This window comes from Lygodium microphyllum, chromosome 3, assembly GCF_053477565.2.
Source record: "Lygodium microphyllum isolate KBCC chromosome 3, Lygodium_microphyllum_v1.1.10, whole genome shotgun sequence".
In the NCBI taxonomy this organism is placed as follows: Eukaryota; Viridiplantae; Streptophyta; class Polypodiopsida; order Schizaeales; family Lygodiaceae; genus Lygodium; species Lygodium microphyllum.
In genome coordinates, this window is record NC_141137.1 from 62,179,969 (window position 1) to 62,198,545 (window position 18,577).

Below are 18,577 nucleotides of genomic sequence, written 5' to 3' on the forward strand. Positions count from 1 at the left end.
AGAAAGTGAACGAAGAAGGATAAAGAGAGAGAAAGTGACATGCAAAATAGGGGGTCTTAAACTATGCAAATGGAAAATCTAAAGAAGAAGATTTCTTAGACAAGCTTAAAGAGTTGGAGAAGGACAACCAAGTGAGACTGAATCAGGTTCCATGGCAAGTGGTGGTGGATGTTGGAGCTGATGGGGCGAGTCACAATATCTCACCATTTCTCAGAGGGCCCTATTTTTCTCCATAATGACACAACTATTCTTGTTCTCCTAAGGTATGCCCAAATTGTTATTAATAGTCCTTTTGATTGTCCTGAGCTTATAAGAGAGCATGTAGATGTGCAAAACAAAGTAAAGTTTTAAAGCCTTTCGTTTCCAACTCATGGATCCCCATAGCCTATAAATGCATGGAAAGCACAAATTTGGTCAATTCTACACTCGAACCCTATGATTCTAAAGTAGGAATTTTTTACAGTGTTGAAAGGCATATTTGCATGCTGTAAGGTCCCAATCCTTGTTTGGTGTTTCTGAGCACTATTTGACATCAAGCCTTGTGTCAATTTTTTCGTAGTTGTATTTTTCTTTCATTACCAGTAGACAAGACAAAAAGGACCCATATTGTGGATCCCTTGGTTTCTACAAGGCAAATGCTTCAAGTATAGACTTTTTCTTGCAAGTGTTAAGCCCAAATGATCTAGGATATGTTATCATTCCATATCATCAAGGATAATTACAAAAACTTTGTGATCTTTGGATAATAATGTAGGATTGATTACCTTTTGAAAGTCTAAAACCTACCATAATTTTTATTTGCATGCAAATCACATTGGAGTATTCCCATCTTGGACTTAAAATTCAAAAAAGTAAACTAAATGTTTTATCTATAAGCTTTCAAAAAAATGTTTGCTACCTTGGAGAGGATATATCTATCCTTGAAAAAGGACCAAGAGATCTTTTTACACAATCTTCAAGTCCCTCACCAACTAGGCAGAAGTCCTCCTATATGGATGGAGGGTAAATGCCCAACAACTAATTGTTTCTAGAGGGTAATTGCCAATAGCTGAAGGTTTCTAGATGGTATATTTATTCTTGAAGAGAAGAGAATAACTTAAGAGGGAAATTTTCTTTTTTCTCACAAAAACGAAAACATTTGAATGTTTCTAATAGCATCCATACCTTCATTCTTGCAATTTACTGAGGATTGCTACAAGCAGGACTATATCTTTTGGGTCAAAGCACAAGCAATCAAAATTCTCCTTCAAGTATGTTGAGCTACCACCAAATCTAACTCTCTAGAGATTGAGGGAGTACTCCTACAAAGAAGGCAACTACAACTAAGAATGCAATTGCAACCAAGAAGCCTACTACTAAGAAACCATCTACTACCACAATAGAGCAAGTTGTTGAATAGGGCAAAGGAAAGAGGCCTACTATAGATGAGGAACAATGCAAATCAAAAAACACCCAACAAAAATTAGAAGCAAGAGATAAAGAAAAGATTGCAAAAGAAAAGAGTCAAGAAAGGAATGAAGAATAGCAAGAAACTCTAGCTAAGGCAACACAAAGGAAGAGACAAGAAGGGTAAGAAAAATTAACTAGGGAAGACAGAAGGAGGAGCCCAAAGAAGACACAAGAATACTAGCAAACTCCATTTAGAAAACATAAAGGAAAAGCCCAAGGAATATGCCACAAAAGGCCCTCAAAAATACCCCAAAGAAGGCCCATGAAAAACTCCTCAAAAGGCCCCAAAAGAGAACCCTCAATAGGAGCAAGAACCCTAAGCAACAACCCCTAGAAGGACTTCCATGAGGACACCAACAAAGAAGGCCCCTTAAGCTAGGGCTACTCCTAGAACACTCAAATAGACCCCAACTAGGGATGTTTGGGGCCAAACATATAAAACATGTCCTTGTATATATATTACCTCTACTATTGATACAAAAATCAATACAAGCTCAATGATTTTTGTTAATTGATTTATTTGTTCTCTCAATATCTTATGAATTTCTAGCTCTCACTCTTATTTGAGTATGTTAGATAAGGTAAACCACCTTTTATGTTCTCAAGTGTCTTGTTGAATATGTTAGGCTATGCAATGAGAATGTTATGTATCTCATATAACTTACAATTATTAGTTCGACACACGAAAATTGGCAAAAATGTTCAATTTAAAAGTTTGCAAATCTTATAATACACTATCTAGGGCAACTTATCACATGCATAAGATTTTTCTACCCTTCTTTCAATAAGTCACCATTTATACTAAACCGAGATCTCATATCCATGATTGCATATAGACTTTGAAAGGCCTCTCTTGCATCTGTTAATGTCCATTTCTTGTTTACTAATACATACTTTGGATCATTATCCTCTACATAGATAGTCATAATAAAGCAATCATTTATTTCCCTAGAGTCTAAAAGTACCAATGCACCATTAGTTCTCTTCCATCTCTTGTACCAGAAAGCTAGATCTAGTGTTTGTCTTGGAATATTGTATGACATAGTGATGAGGTCCTCTAAATATTTGCAAATAAATAAATCACCCTTGCATATTTTCTCCATTGGCTTCCAATCTGATCCAAAGATTTTAACCAATGTGGTGGATGACATTTTCCTACCCAACCACATGGTTTTTTTTCTTTCCTTGAAAATTTGATCCAAAGAAGTGAATTGGGATAAACCAAGATAAAGTGACTCTCCTTCATATTCTCCCAATATTCATAGAGCTTTGAATATCATCACCCTCAACTTAAAGCCTTGGATGGTTTGAGCATCAAGAGTTTCCCAATTTGTCCAACCAATTGAGACCAAGTGAAAGAATCTCTTTTAACCTTCCAAATGCTTATGCATTTGAGAAAACAATGTAAGTTGCAAAGTAAAAAAGTAAATTATATTCTTAGTGGATATGTGGTGGCTCAACTTTAGAATTGAGCCTCATGCAATAATATTGGCTCAATATTCATGGACACAAGCGTCAATCAGAAGATTGAGGTTCATGCAATATTGTTGGCTCAAAATTAATTTTGAGACTCATGCATCATTGTTCGTCTGTCTCTGAGCATTTATATGAGGTTCAAAAAGTACAATTTCAAGAAACTATCTACTTAACAAGGAATTCATGAGCTTGAACTTAAGCTTGATCTTGTGAGGAAACATTATAAAATGTTGAACTTCCTTGAGTTTGATTCTCCATATTAAGGCATGCTTCATGGTCTAACCAACAAAATTTGCAAGAAATATGGTAATTTGGACAGATGGTGCTTAAAGTATCCACATTGAAACAAGAATTTGTTAATAGTAACATATAGATTAAGTAGAATGTGACAATAATAATATGCAAGTAATTACATCTATTCAAGATTAAATGGGACTATAAAATGTATAAAAAGTATAATTATTCACACTTGTTAAATGAAATTAAGACTATCTTGAAGGAACTATTTTTGCTAGAAATCATTACAACATCATTGTTCAAGTATGAGATATTGCCATTTCTTAGATTTGGTTGAAAATGGCCCTTGATTTAAGTGTCAAAATTTATGAATTTTCTCATACATGCTATGTAGAATAATTGAGTTGAAAGAAATTGCATGCTTTGGGTGCTATGATGGGTGGAATACACATATAATCTTTGATGAGTTTAGAATTTAGAGCTTGTTCCACAAATGCTAGATTGCTTTGTTTTTCTTTCTTTTGCAAAAAGGAATATTGTATTAGATAAAGTATTTACATCATATCTTTAGAGATGCCTTTATCTTAGCAAGCAAATTTGTAGCCTCTATCTTGCCCTTGTTTGTGAGGTTCAACTCACCTTACTTGCTTTTAATTGTGAAGCTCTCAAAGCATAGCAAGTGCTTGGTATGCTTTGAGCAAAGGGAAACAATTATGGATTATCTATGAGCAAAGGGAAAAAATCATGGATGATTTGTGAGCAAAAACTAGCAATTATCCTATCAAACAATTGCTTCAATTTCAATACACAAAAAAGTAAATTACTATGCACTTATATCTACTAACATTCATCAATACACTCTTTGTACAATACCCATAGATTTAATGAAACATTTAAATTTGGTGATAGCATGTTGTTTCATTATGAATATATAAATATAACATCATTATGTAGGCAACAAGAATATTATGTGCATCATTTCACAATCATGTTAGCTAGACTTTATAACAATAAATATCTATAGAGTAATGCCTCAAGCACTTCACAATAAACATAATGTTAGATTATCAAAGTATTAGTTCAAAGGATACTAGAAAAAAAAAATTCTTCTTTTTTCAAGAACTTAGCACAAGCACAACAATGACATGTGTTAATGATGCCCCAATTTTTTGTATAGTCACTACTTGTGATATTTCTCTTCTTGGTCTTCTAATTCCATAAAGAAAGTTTGAAACATGAAATGTCGATAAGTGGGAAAATATCTTATAAAGAAATCGAATTGTGAAACAAAAATGAAAAGACATTGAAGTCATACTGAGCCATAGGTAAAAGGATGGGACCTTAAGCTCATGCTAGAAAATTAACTTTTTGGGACACACATAGATGTCTTTCATATCTTGGTATTAAAGGAATAAGTCTATACAATAACCAAGATAAAATGAGTTCTTTGCATCTTAAACTTGTGAGGCACTATGTATTTGATTTGCATTCCCAAAGGCAAATTTATAGCTTGCTACATTTTGGATGCCAAAGGGCAATTTTGCAAATAATCACCATGGAATCAAGAGTGACTTCATTGAATCTTCTAACCTCAATTCATGAGGCACAATGTAGATTATGCCTTTCACATCCATACACGATTTATTGTTTGCTACAGTTCAAATATCTCATGAAATTTTGCAAGGTGAATTGTGCATGCTTTGCACATCTACAATTGTTTGCACATACACTTTGAGTAGCTAAAAGTAAACCAAAAGGATCAAAAAATTGAACTCTAATGTTATGTGTCCAAGAGCATCTAGTGATTGAGAATTGTTTTTTCTTCATCTCAACTCAACAACTTTTGTTAAACTTCAATATTCTTTTATTCATTTTTATTGTAAATACAGTGCAATTCTCGTAAAAAAGTAAAAGACATACTTACTAGATACAATGTAACAAACATGTGCACACACACACACACACACACACTCTCTCTCTCTCTCTCTCTCTCTCTCTCTCTCTCTCTCTCTCTCTCTCTCTCTCTCTCTCTCTCTCTCTCTCTCTCTCTCTCTCTCTCTCTCTCTCTCTCTCTCTCTCTCTCTCTCTCTCTCTCTCTCTCTCTCTCTCTCTCTCTCTCTCTCTCTCTCGTGCACTCTTTAGCACCATATTTTATGTGAAATTGGGATAAAATTAATCCTCTAATTAATTGGCCAACTTATTTTACTCTCCTGTAGCCCCAAAATGAATCTTACCATCTAGAAATTTTAGGAGAAAATTTTTCCTAAGATGCAAGAGGACCATTAGGTAAGATATTTTTTATCCCTTTCAATACATCATCATTGCACCCAATTTCTAAGATTGTCGTCAACTACTAGCTTCCTCCAATACCATCCATATTGCCTTAGAATCATCTTCCTTCCTAGGAGATAGCCTTGTTGTTGGTTGTTTTCCAACATCACCATGCTACAAGTTCTATTTGCCTCGTGTTTCAAGTTATTCTAGTCTTAGCAATTGATGGCCAACCTAAGATCTATCCTAAACAGTTGCATTTGTCATTCTCCACATGATCAACCCTAGTGAGTTATGTTTTGTCATTCTCTCTTCACCACATTACTAGTAGCTACTCAACCGCCAAAACATATTTTGTGGGACCATTGTTGCATTGAAGGTACATCCCATTACAACACACTCTTAATACTTGATTTCCAACATCATCAATTGTTACATCAACACCCCACACATCTTTCACACTCTAAGCTCATGCATCCACCTTTGAGCATAGAATTTTTTCATGATCTTTCACACAATATTCTGCTCTTTGTTCACCCTACCATCTCCTCACATGGTATCCCATCAACAATCTTAAGCATTGAGGTATTATGAGAACCAAAGCATTCAAGGATGCCCAAAAAAATGTCTCTTCATCATTAAATCCAATCCAACCTTCCCATGATTTCATGATCCACATACTAAGGTCCTCAAATAGTGCATCTCAATTGAAGCAACAATTTGGCAAGAATGCAAAGCTCTCAATCAGGGGAGACCACTCCAATGTGTGTATGCTTAACTAACCAACCATTTTATTCAAGCAAGATTAACTAGCATTTTCATGCATTCCTTATTAATCATGTGTTCCTACCTCTATGTCTATTACTCCCCCTACAGACTATCAACTATTGCCTATGTAAATTTGAGAAGAGAACAACCTAGAGGTAGATCTCAATCATGTAATTTTCGATATTTATAATCTACTTCATATGTATCTATCAACACTATCCCAACTCTTTCACCCACAAATCCTTCACAACACCATTACTAATCAATTCCTATCACTCTTTTCATATCGCATATCATTTGCACTTGAGCACACATGAGTCATTTAGGTTTAATCCCTACTATAAAATTTTATAATGCTCAATTAAAATTGGAAAGTGTCCTATCCATAAAACATGAAGCTTTTATCAAGCCATCAACAACAAGTTTTGTAAGTATCATATACTAAAAACATGGACAATACGTGGGTATCAAAATAATATATCCACATAAAGAGTGTTCATGTAAGAAAGTTGGGCATTTGTCAACAAACTAGAGGGCAAGATGAATACACAAGGTAAGGAAAAGCAAGGATCATTTATCCTAGAGAGCACACTACAAAAACCACCACATGTTACCTTTTGGAACAAGGTAGCCATCTCGAAAGGTAGCAAAGGTAAGGTAAATGTTTCCACTAATTTCAATATAAGTCTTATGAAGGAGCTAGAGCTAGAATATCTAGGATTGGATGCCAATCTTCGTCCATTGTCAAGTTACAATGGTGCAAGAAAAAGTGAATGGTTTGCTACTCAAGTGGCTAGCATTCATTCCTATAGGGTCTCAAATTGGATGTTACTCAATATAAAAAGGAATAATAAACATGTGTCTATAGTTTTTATGATCAATTGTTAGTGCTGCACTAGGATATAGAAGTGAGGCTCACTAGCTAATGTTACAACATCATATAGAAATGAGGTTTAAGATATTACTACCACTCATGTCTATTGGATTGAAAGTGTCCAATGATAAGCAAAACATGTTTGCTTTTATGGTCTCTCCTACTAGTAGGACATTGCATGTAAAGCATGGGATTACTATCCTATCCACATCATCTTTGGTAGCAACAACAACACCCATATATCCATATATCATATCACATTGAGAAAGGTAGAGATAAAGGTCACCTTTGAAGTTTCCATCGACATCATAGCTATCCACAAACCACTTCACTTCTTCTTCTTTAGTCATTTTGTAAGTTTTATCCACATTAATTCTAGGAGTGGTGCTTTTGATTTGACTCGTCATTCCAAGTGCATCCAATGTAAAGACTTCTCCATGTGATTGCAAGGTAGCCCACTGGAATCCATTCCTATGAAAAGAAACATGTATTTCAAGATTAACAATATTGGCTATGATAAGCCTCTAATTCTAATTGAAGCAGAAAAGAAACATTCCAAGGTAGCCCACTGCAAGGTAGCCCACTGGAATCCATTCCTATGAAAAGAAACATGTATTTCAAGATTAACAATATTGGCTATGATAAGCCTCTAATTGAATCAGAAATCTCAAAATAAACAACGTCAATGGAGGCTACATCTGGTGAGGATTGAACATGCATGTAGGTTTAGCTAGTATTAAGATTTAGCCTCACTTTCTACTTCTACCCTTGCACATGAAGATGAGGCTCAAAAATATGAGCCTCATTTGCCACTTCTACAATAGCATGGAGAGGCAAGGCTCAAACTCACATTCGAATCTCACTTGCAAGCTCTAGTGTAGCACATGGAGCTAAGCCTCAAACTTAAGCTCTCGAGCCTTGGTTACAGAGGAAAGTGAGACCTAAACTCAAGTTCACACCTCAATTTCTAGAGCAACATAAGCACATAAAGAGAATGCTCTATGGAGGCTCTTTATGGCTCTACCCTTGACCATGAATGTGAGGCTCAAACTTAAGTTCATGCCTCACTTGCTATTGCTACACTAGCATATGGAGGTAAGTCTCAAGCCTCACTTAATAGATTTTTGGTAGAGCATGGAGGTGAGGCTCCATAAGCCTCACTTGCTATCTCTACACTGGAACAAGAAGGTGAATTCAAGTAAGTTGGGGATGCAAGACGATGCTTGAAACATGCTTTGGCTCAAGAATCAAGGTGCCTTGAAGAATGGGGAGGAAGGTTTTGAGAAGATGGATGACTCTAACACGCATACTAACGATGGAGTGTGTTAAATTGGCCACATGCCACACACACTATGTAGGGCCTCAATGTAGAGGTCAAATGCTCATTAGTTTGGAGTTGGGTTTAGACATGCATTCTAGATGTAGCCTTAATTCAAGAGCATAAACTCCATGCGTAGAGTCACTCGATTCTCTCATACATAGATTACACCTACTTTGTAGATGGTGCGCATGGCTTAAAGTCAAAGTACATTATGGTGAAGAATTGCAAGAGCCCTAAATTGAAATCCAATCCACAAGACGAAAGATTAAAAGAAACCTCGATGGATTGAGAAGATGGCACCTTGGATATCATCAACATCTATAGTATAATGATGCAAGGCTAAGAAAGAATCAATGGTTGATGCTTAGGTTCTTGTGCTCAAAGAGAACCCAACCTAATAGAAGGAGACTTCACGGTGGTCTTAAAATACTATGATGCCTCCATCTTGGCCTCTACGATTAATGGATAAGAGTTAGTTGCTTGGGATTGGGATGCACATCAACTGGGTCTTTTCAATCTCAAAGATTGTGTCCAAGACTCCTACCCTATCCTCACATTCAACTCTCTTAGCCATATGGGACATTCGGTAAGCCTCTATTGTCATCAGTATTGCTCAAATGATGGAGCTTGATTACATTGGTGGCCACTTTGAAAGTGGTTTGAACCATCTATTATCAAACCACATACCCAAGTTACTAAACCTTACCTCTTTTGAATTCCCTAAGATCAAAGGGCATCACAAGCCATTGGTAGCCAACTCAAGACACCTGAAGCAAGTTGTTTTCAATTATCTAGCAAAGGGTGAAATTGAAGCACTTAAGAGAGGTTGAGAACGAGATTGAGGATCCTTGGGAGAGATTCACTCTCCTAATCCAACAAAGTATCAAGCTTCAAGGGGTTTGGCATGCAAAAAGTAAAGGGATAAGCTTAATTGGGCAAAGGAACCTCTCAAGCATCGGTCAAGGCTGAACAAAGGTAAGAAGCTAATCCAAATGGAAACTCAAATATGGCAAAGCATGAGGTAAGGCATAATGCTTTTCTCAGGGAGTTCAAGCAAATAAGCTTGTTGTACAATAGAAGAATTATTCGCCCAAGTTCATAAGAGACTAAAAGAAAACCTAGTCACTTTGAAAGACAAGGATGCACACACAAATTTCAAATGAAGAGATCATTGATATCTACATGAACGATTTTAATGATTTACATTATCAAGAAGGAACTTATGAGAGCATTCTACAATTAAGATATTGTTGGATCAAATACAAGTACTAATAATGGAAAAAAACATCTAGTTGAGGGAATTCACTGCAAGAGGATACCTCATGGTATTGGTGTTGGGTGCAAGAAAATCTCTCGAATATGATGGCATGATTTCTAAAGAGTAAAATCAAACCGCTTTCAAAGCAAAATCAATGCACAAAATTAGGCCATTAGAGCCCCATCTCTCTAATGGGCACAACCTCTATACTATTCACTAAAGCTATTGGAACACAAGGTTACCTCCCATGCTTTAGAGATCAACAATACAACTTCATTAAAGGAAGGTCTCTCTTAGACAATGTCTTGAATGTCATAAAAGCAACAAGGTGGACCAACATCTCAAGTCAAAAGGTTATCATGGCAATTACATGTTGAGAAAGCTTGTGATAAGGTGAACTCAAATTATTTCAAGCAAGTCATGCTCAAAACAAGGTTAAACCATAAGATTGAAAGTTTACCCTCTACACTTGGGCTTATGCAAAGGCCTAACTAGGATTATCTTGAGCAACTGGCTTGAAATAAGGTGAAATCACAATATTAAAAGTTTACCCTCATGCTTGGCTAATGCAATGGCCTTTCATCTTTGAAAATGGCAAACCATTTGACCCCTTCCAAATCAAGTGCCAAGTCCAACAAGGTTGACCATAGAGCCCCATGTTATTCACAATTTCTACACATACTCTACTTTATCTACGTAATAAGCTCATTGTTCGTGCTAGTCTAGAATGGGTCAAGTATTGAGGCAAACTATTTTATTTAAACAAAAATTTAGAGAAAAGCAATGAAGGCACTTGTGATTTACAGAAAAGCCTCTTAAAAGTTAAAATTTACTATGCTGAGTTCTTTAGTCAAAGTATTTGAAGATGACCCATTGGCACTTGGCTAGGAAGGCAAAATCATGACAAGAGGAACCCTATTCACGTGTTTTGGTTTTCACATGGCAATAGGGGTGTGAATACTCCAAAACTAAATTGCAGTGAACTATCAAAAGAAGATGGTGGCTAAGCTCCCATGGCATGGCTGTTACACGTTAAGCTCAATATTTTCAAGCTCTTCATTTATCAAATAATTAAGCTTTACCTACCCTTAATTGCATGTGATATTGATTTGCAAAGAGCACCAAATCTACCATAGACAAATATCTCTTGATGGCAAGCAAGGAAAAAAGAGGCCTAGCACCAATCACATTCGAGTCTTCAACAAAGTCTGGGAGCATGTGGCTTTTCAGTAAATCAATTTAACTAAAGACCCACTAAAAGGTAAAGGCAAACTTACCACAGTATGCTGAAAACAACATACACACCCAAATCATAGATGATGGTGAACACCTTATTCAAGAAGAATAGGGAATTTCATGCAACCTAGGGGGATCATTAACTTCAAAATTGCTTCCACCCAGGTGGTGATGGCAATTAAGCCCGATAGTCTCGACAAGAGCATCTTTAACGTCTCGAATAAGATTTTGCAAACTTCCGATTCAGATTTTAACAAGGCTCCAATTGAGAAAGAGAGAGCATCGATCTTAGAATTTTAAGCCAACCATTAGCCATCATTCTTGGCAACAGATGCAAGTTTTTAGCCATGCATCTATGTGAAGTTGGCTACTAGATAATGGCAACTGGAGATATGCCATCATTTCAACATCAAAGTAGGAAAGATCCCTCCAGGATCTAGCCAAACTAATTTCTCTACCTTATATTCCAGTTGTTAACACATCTAAAGAGTCTTCATATAATTGCCAATTAAGAACAATACTTACATAAATCCGAGTGCAACAGTGCAAGACTGCAAATAAAACCAAGGGCCTATTCACATGACTTTTAACATTTCAGCTAACTCCACTTCACAGAGACACCATCAAAACTGTAATGATAACTGAGCCACAGAAAATATCACCTTCCAGATTTAAGTATCCATTCTACGATACTTACCCCAAACCCTTGGAACACTCTTCTCTACGTCCCCATGGTTTCAGATGCCAAATGATTTTGCCAAATTACATTTAACAGGCTTTCAGGAACCTTGCTCAATTACAGTAGATGGCTTCCCAGTTCAAAACAAGATTCATGAACAATTGCGTGTTTCCCTTTTTGAAGAACAGAAGAATCAGGCCTAGCACAATGTCGAAGATGGATATCATTGTAACACATGGGATCTACCCTAAGGTAGGAGGAATGGATGCCCATGGCTGAAGGATATGGAAAATCAAGTACATGCAGAATACGGCCACTGAATTGTATCCAATTGATTTACCTCAAAAACATACAATGCACCCGCATCCTCTCCATTGAACTTAGGAGGATGGAAGGTAGCATACCCTGTGAGCAATATGTAAAAGGGAGTAATGCCTTTGTCTTCTGAGAGGCATCCTACATGGATGAGAATTTTTGTGCATAAGATTAAAACTTGAATTCTTTCTGCTTCTTGGACTTCGCCTCCTTCTCTTGCAATTTGCGCTTTCTCTTCTTTGCATCCTGCAGACAAACCAACATGTTGTTATAACCCATTAAACAATGACTTCTGTAAAAGCAAGCATGTGAACTGACAAGAGCTACCACTGTACCTCAGCAACCATATCACTGAAATCCTCTCTCTGAGAACGAAGTTTCTCTTCCTCCCTAGCCTCTTCATACCTGCAAAAATAAGACAATCAAGGTTTAGTCACCCTGTTAGTTTCATGTGCAGTCACCCTGTGAGTTTGTGTGCAGCTTTTAAGTAGTGGAGTTTTTCAGATTGCTTTGCTTCCACACTCTTTTGTCCTATGTTTCTGTGAATTAGAGCTAACCCAACATACAGCCACATCCAGATGGAGAGAGTCATACTTTGCAGCTAAAGCATTTTCATCAAGTGCCTCAAGCTCCTCGGGTCGTAGAGTGACATCAACCTTATCAGATTTCTGACCTTTCAGCAACTCAACCTGCACATATCAAATCAGTGTGACCCGTTTAGCATAAGGCCTTTCAATTGACTACAGCAATGAGAAAGGCAAAAGTGCTTTCTCTCTCCTTTCATTGATTTACCTTCTTTGCAGCTGGCTTGTCACCCGCTGTACCAATAACATACCTGCAATCCAAAAGGCAGGGAATGAATCTAACCAGAACATATTATCACCAAGTTATGTATGAAAAGCAATGTTTGAGCACCACATACGTATGACTTGTTCCAAGAATTGTCCCTGCCCCAATCCGTTCCTCTTTCTCCTCCAGAACCTGTCATAAAACCACTGAAATATAATCGGCCATATACATCAACCTGCCTCCATAAGCCCAGAAAGGTCCACAAATAGAGAAAAATGATATAAATCAAACAGCTTTTCACCATCCAGACTCATACACATTTGTGGCTTCCTGGAGTACACAGTAGACTCGAAAAAGTGAAACATGGCCAAAAATCCAGACTTTCAGGAATGGCAGAAACAGCAAAAACAGAGCAGAATCACACATCTATGTCAAACTTCATACTGACCTGATACAGAGGCCTCTCTGGTTCTTTGCGTTGCGACTTGCGTAGATCAATAACATCTGGTGTCTCCACACCAGTTGGAGTCCTGTATAACCATATACTCAAGCATGTCAATAGAATGAAACCCAACTGGACAACCATTACCAGAAATCAACCTAATTTGTTGAGATCCTCCTGCAGTTTTCAACCACAATACTTTAAACCACAGAAAGTTTAAAACTCTGTAGCAACATATAAACTTTTCAACAAAAATCCCATTATGAATACAAGCAGCAAGATGGAGCACTGGGTCAAAAAAATTAAGACTATAGCCGATCATCCACAGTGCACACACCCTTAGCCTGACAGGATTTAGAAGTGCAAAAGAGCTAAGGCAATGTCCTCGAGCTGCTTTAAAAGGCCCAATACTCACAAAAGAGAGGGAACTGCAGGACAGCTAATCAATAAAACGAGTTTTTTGGCATGTACACATGCATGGAAACCAAGTTAGACAGAAACAGTTAGGTATAATTTGAAGACTGAAAATCATCCAGATGACTCGTTAGACAAATAGCACAACACACCACAAATCCTTAAATAAGAATTTGCCACATTCTAACTTTTCAATTGTGATCTTTCAACTATCATACTATCAGCAGCTGAAACAAAACATAGCATTTGTGCACTTACACCACACCTAGTGCATGAAAAAACAGAAACAAACAAAACAACATCATAATATCGTACGTTGAGATGCTATCAACTGAGGCCATTCCAGCTTCTAACTCTTCCTGCCCAAGCTGCTCTTCCTCTTCCTCCTCCTCTTCCTCCTCTTCCTCTTCTTCTTCCAAGTCTCCCCAATGCTTTGAGCGATCAACTGGCTCCATCTGCAAATAACAGGGATAAGTTTATTGACCAAAGAGAATCAACCAAGATAAGAGACTAAAGATTCAGACGCATACATCGTAGATATCTGGCTCTTGACGACGGACACCAAAGACATCACCATAAACTGGCTTCCCATACTGAAAGCAAAACAAAAAAGACCATCTGTTATGGGAGAGGTTAATAGAAACAAACCAACTCTAGCAATTTTTAATTGATAAAAGCTGACCTCATCTACAGGAGGTTTCCCCCAACCTCCAGGGTGATACCCAAAAGAAGCACCTTCCGGGATGGGAGAATTAAGACCTGGAATCTTGAGATGAGGATAGGAAGGTGGTGGCCCATACCTCTGTCAAGTAAAAGTATTACGAGCTTTAATAACATAAGCGTACAGATCCCACACAATCCTCATTAAGAGGACCACCTTAGAAATATACCTGCATGTTGATCAGCCATGGTGGTGGAGCACCTTCTGGCATGCCAAGTGCTTCTTTTAGCTCCTGGGATAGATATCCTGGCTTCATCTCCTTCAACTTGACCTTCAGCATTAAATGAAGAAAATCGTATCAAATCAAGTCATTGATGCAGTTACTGTTAAAGAGCATGACTATGTTTGCATATATTAGAGTACCTCAAACTCCTTGCCTTCGAAATAAAGATCACCATGTGTCGTCAGTTTTGGTTTAGTTTGGTATTTGAAAAATGCATCGTGCAAAACCTGCAACAGTGTTTGCAAATTGAACATGTTAGGGTGAAAGCATGTATTCTAAAAACCAACCAAATCAAATAAAGGAAACAAACCCCTACAGGTAAAACATCTAACAAGGGCTCCAAAACTGAATATTGAAACATACAGCTCAAATAGCAAGTATGACTCCAAAGACCAAAAAATCACACCTGATAGTCAATATCTGTTTTTGCTACTTTAGGCTGCATCCTTTCCCTTTGTTTCTGCTTTAGCTTTTTACTGTCTTCTTTCTCAATGTAAGCCTGCATTTAGTATAGAAAATATCAGGGGCTCTGCCATATGACCATGTATTCTTCATACAAAGAGCAGAAGCAATATGGACCAGTTCTCAGCCATAAGTTCATGAATCAAAAACACTTTGTAACATTGAACTCATAAGAATAGGACGTGCATTTTGCTTGAAAGAATATGCCTAGGTCCAGGAGACCCGTACACCAAAGTGCCTCTCAGAGAGAGAGAGAGAAAGAGAGTATACTACTGGATAAAATGAGTAGCTCAGGCCTGATGTGACTAAAAAGATTTGACAATTTTTAAGAGTTTTTACATGTTATTGGCCTTCCAAGCCCATGACAACAGGTTTGGGGAGTTTACAATGAAGCCTGATCTATCGAACTTGAGCATGTTTTATAGATGCAATCTTGTGGCATCGCATTCACATCAACCAGATCTCTTTGGTTATCAAAATTACACAAACCACCCACAAGATTGCCTAATGTGCCATGTTGAGTTCACACCAAAGTCAAAAAAGCCTACCCTTTTTCTGTGTGTTAATAGTATGATAAAAGAAAACCAACATCGTATATCAACATTCCAGTGAACTAAATCTTCCTTCGCAACTTGTGTACTCGATTTGCAGAATTTGAGGTGCAGACAACACAAACCTGTCTTATTTTCTCTATCCCAGTAGCGGCAATGAAATCAGGAAGTTGAAACGGCTGCTTTTCAATACCACGTTTTCCCTGCAAGCAGGCAAGCATCACCGTTAAAATCTGCAATAACTGTTCTGGTCTTCCATATCACACAAAGAAAACATGTCTGTCTGCCCTCAATAACTTCAAATTACAAGAAGCCCACTACTTTCACACACAGCCTAGTCTTTAATAGCCACTAGCCCCAATTAGTCCATTAATGGTCATGGAGAGAGGCCTCTCTCCACCTACCAGTCCTCCTCGCAAATCATTACTGTTGTGATGCCACGCCCTGCAGCAAACAGATGTATACCCAATAAGAGGAATGACACTAAGCACCTCTCCCTCTTGTGTCTTGGAAGGCCTAATCCCACATATTTCCTTGCTCCTACATGGCAGTTGAGTTTAGGAAGACTACAAACCTGTAAAAACTTTCGCTTTTGACACCAATGCCTTGGAACTGGAACAGTATTTCGATATGCTTTCAAAAACACCAACAGTTTTGGATCTGCTGCTGTCGCATCCCAGACCTGATAACACATGCAATACTATGAGTATCCAATGTAAACTTTAAAGATCATCAGATTAAACTGAAACTCAAAAGACAGTACTGACCTCAACCACGTCTGGTTTGGAGCATTGCTGCTTTAGCTCTGCAATTTTCATTCTCCTTTGCATCTATGTGAATCAAAAAAAGAAGGTTAATCCAGGCACAAGGGAACTTAAAACCTGATACCTGACATCAGTTTTGTATCTAAATAATGTATGCGTACAAATGTACAGATATCCTCAAGTTACCTTCTTTTTCTTATTAGACATCCCCTTCTCCTTCTGCTTGACATTCGATTCATCTTCATCCTCATCATCTGAACCTGCTTCCTTGCTTTTCTCAGTGGGAGGCTCTTGCTTCATGTTCTCATCCTGAATCAAAATATAATCTTCACTATTATGCTTCTATCAATCGATTTGAACAGCAAAGTTTCGAAATGCTAACAGCATTACCTCTTTAAATGATGGAATTAGCTGTTCGACTGGAGTAAACTTCTGAAGCACCCTCTGAAATTCTTGAATAATTGTCTCCTCAAGGTCGGGCTTCTCTGAAACATACTCGACTTCGACATTCTCGACACCCTGAAATACGATGCAAACTGTGAACCTCCATGAACACGAAAAGCTGACATTTTGGGGGGCATACAAATCCACTGGAAATGTTTACTTATTCCTGTAACATGTCTTTCGTAACAGAGAAAAAACCACGCATGCTCGACGAAGAGAAGGGAAGAAAATTTCAGACCTTTGGAGTCTCGGCTGCCTCGTCCTCGATGTCAGAATCATTATCCTGCTCTGTTGTGGTTGTGGTGGTATTCTTCTTTCCTTTCTTTTTCTGCTTACGCCTGCGGCGTCTGCGCTCAGCCTCCTTGAGGCTTTTGACATTCCCGTCTGATGCAGCGCCATTCTGCCGGACGGAAGTGCCGTGAGAGACCGTCCCGTTGGCTAGAACGGGAGCCGCCATGGAAGCTCGAGACCCTTTCCTGTGTGCGAGTGAGGGTTTCTGCGATGGGGGAAGCTTCGGAACCTTGAGAAGTAAAAAATATGTCACTAAGATGCCAATAATCGGTTCTCGCGAATATATATAGTGCTGGCAAAATCCAATTTTGTAATTTTTGTAATTTTACTTGTTTACATCCAAGATTGGAAGGTGGAGGGTTTTACGGTACCTAAGAACAAATACAAAGCAAATATTCATTTTGCATTAAAGCAACTGATTTAGAGAGCCTTAATATAACTAGTGCTCCGCACGCGCTTTGTCGCTTTGCGACAGCTTTGCATTCATTTTGCATTAAAATAAACTGATTTAGAGAGCCTTAATATTACTAGCGTTCCGTACACGTTTCGCGCACGCGGAACGCTAGGCTGTTTCGCCGTGAAGCGGCATGCAAAGTCGCCGTGATATCGCATGACAACTTCGCTCAATAATCCATTTCTCATCTTTCTCCCCCCCCCCCCTCTCTCTCTCTCTCTCTCTCTCTCTCTCTCTCTCAGCACGCTCTCTCAGTGTCACACACACACACACACACACAAAACTTAAAACTAAAAGTAATTTATAAAAGTTGTAACATAGAATGCCTGACATAGAAACAATCTCTTTCATGCACTATACTTACAAACTTTCCTCTCTCGACATCAATGTAAGGAATCACATGATTACTTTGTGTGAAAAAAAGGAAACAACAACATTATACCAAAACAGGTCATAATCGACACAGAGACGAAGTACCACGAAAAGAATTCCTATTAGAGACCTAGTCAAAATGAAGCCACAAAGGCTAAGTATAAGGCACGTGAGTATTTCTAAGCACCATCGGCAAATGGCCGATGCCAACAAAAAAAGACAATGTCTCCAAGATGCCTAATAGAAAGAAAGCTTCCTCTTCTTTGAGTAATCATTAACAAAATTTTCCTCCTTGAGCAAAACATGCGAAAGCAAAGTAGGGAATGATCCCATAGTTTACATTGGTAATCGGATGGACAATACAATAGTCCTTCCTCTCTCTTTACCACCTGCATTGGAACAAAAATCACAATATAAGTATGTGGAACAATAACGTTATACTGAAACGGGTCATAATCGAGAAAAAGACCATGCACCACAAAAAGAATTTCTATAAGAGACCTAGTTAAAATGAAGCCACAAAGGCCAAGTATAAGTGATGCCAGGAGGCATATTCCACGGTGGATTCCGTGAGGTTTTACGGTGGATTCCGTAAACTTAGATGACCGGGGCTCATACGCAAAGAGGATTCTTTGTGCGAGAAGTTGATGGGGACGCCTGTCCTTTTCGGGCGTTTCATTAATTTAGTGTGTACATGGGTGATTCCATAGCGGGTGATTCCGCAAAATGCATATTAAATTAATAAACGTTTATGAGTTTAGAGTGC

At 38.0% G+C, this 18,577-nt stretch overlaps 1 protein-coding gene across 1 annotated transcript; it reads right to left on the reverse strand.

The window, feature by feature from the left end:
• Positions 1-11,870: 11,870 nt before the first annotated feature.
• LOC148038411 (proline-rich spliceosome-associated (PSP) family protein) lies at positions 11,871-17,228 on the reverse strand. The gene is made up of 18 exons (XM_087671607.1): positions 16,933-17,228; positions 16,641-16,769; positions 16,437-16,559; positions 16,254-16,316; positions 16,061-16,168; positions 15,612-15,689; positions 14,880-14,972; positions 14,614-14,700; positions 14,420-14,521; positions 14,212-14,331; positions 14,060-14,122; positions 13,845-13,984; positions 13,122-13,203; positions 12,807-12,865; positions 12,677-12,719; positions 12,479-12,573; positions 12,220-12,289; positions 11,871-12,130 (listed from the first exon to the last, which is right to left on the reverse strand). Exons 1-18 carry the CDS (start codon positions 17,149-17,151, stop codon positions 12,056-12,058), a joined length of 1,749 nt encoding a protein of 582 aa, XP_087527733.1. The 5' UTR covers positions 17,152-17,228; the 3' UTR covers positions 11,871-12,055.
• Positions 17,229-18,577: the final 1,349 nt, after the last annotated feature.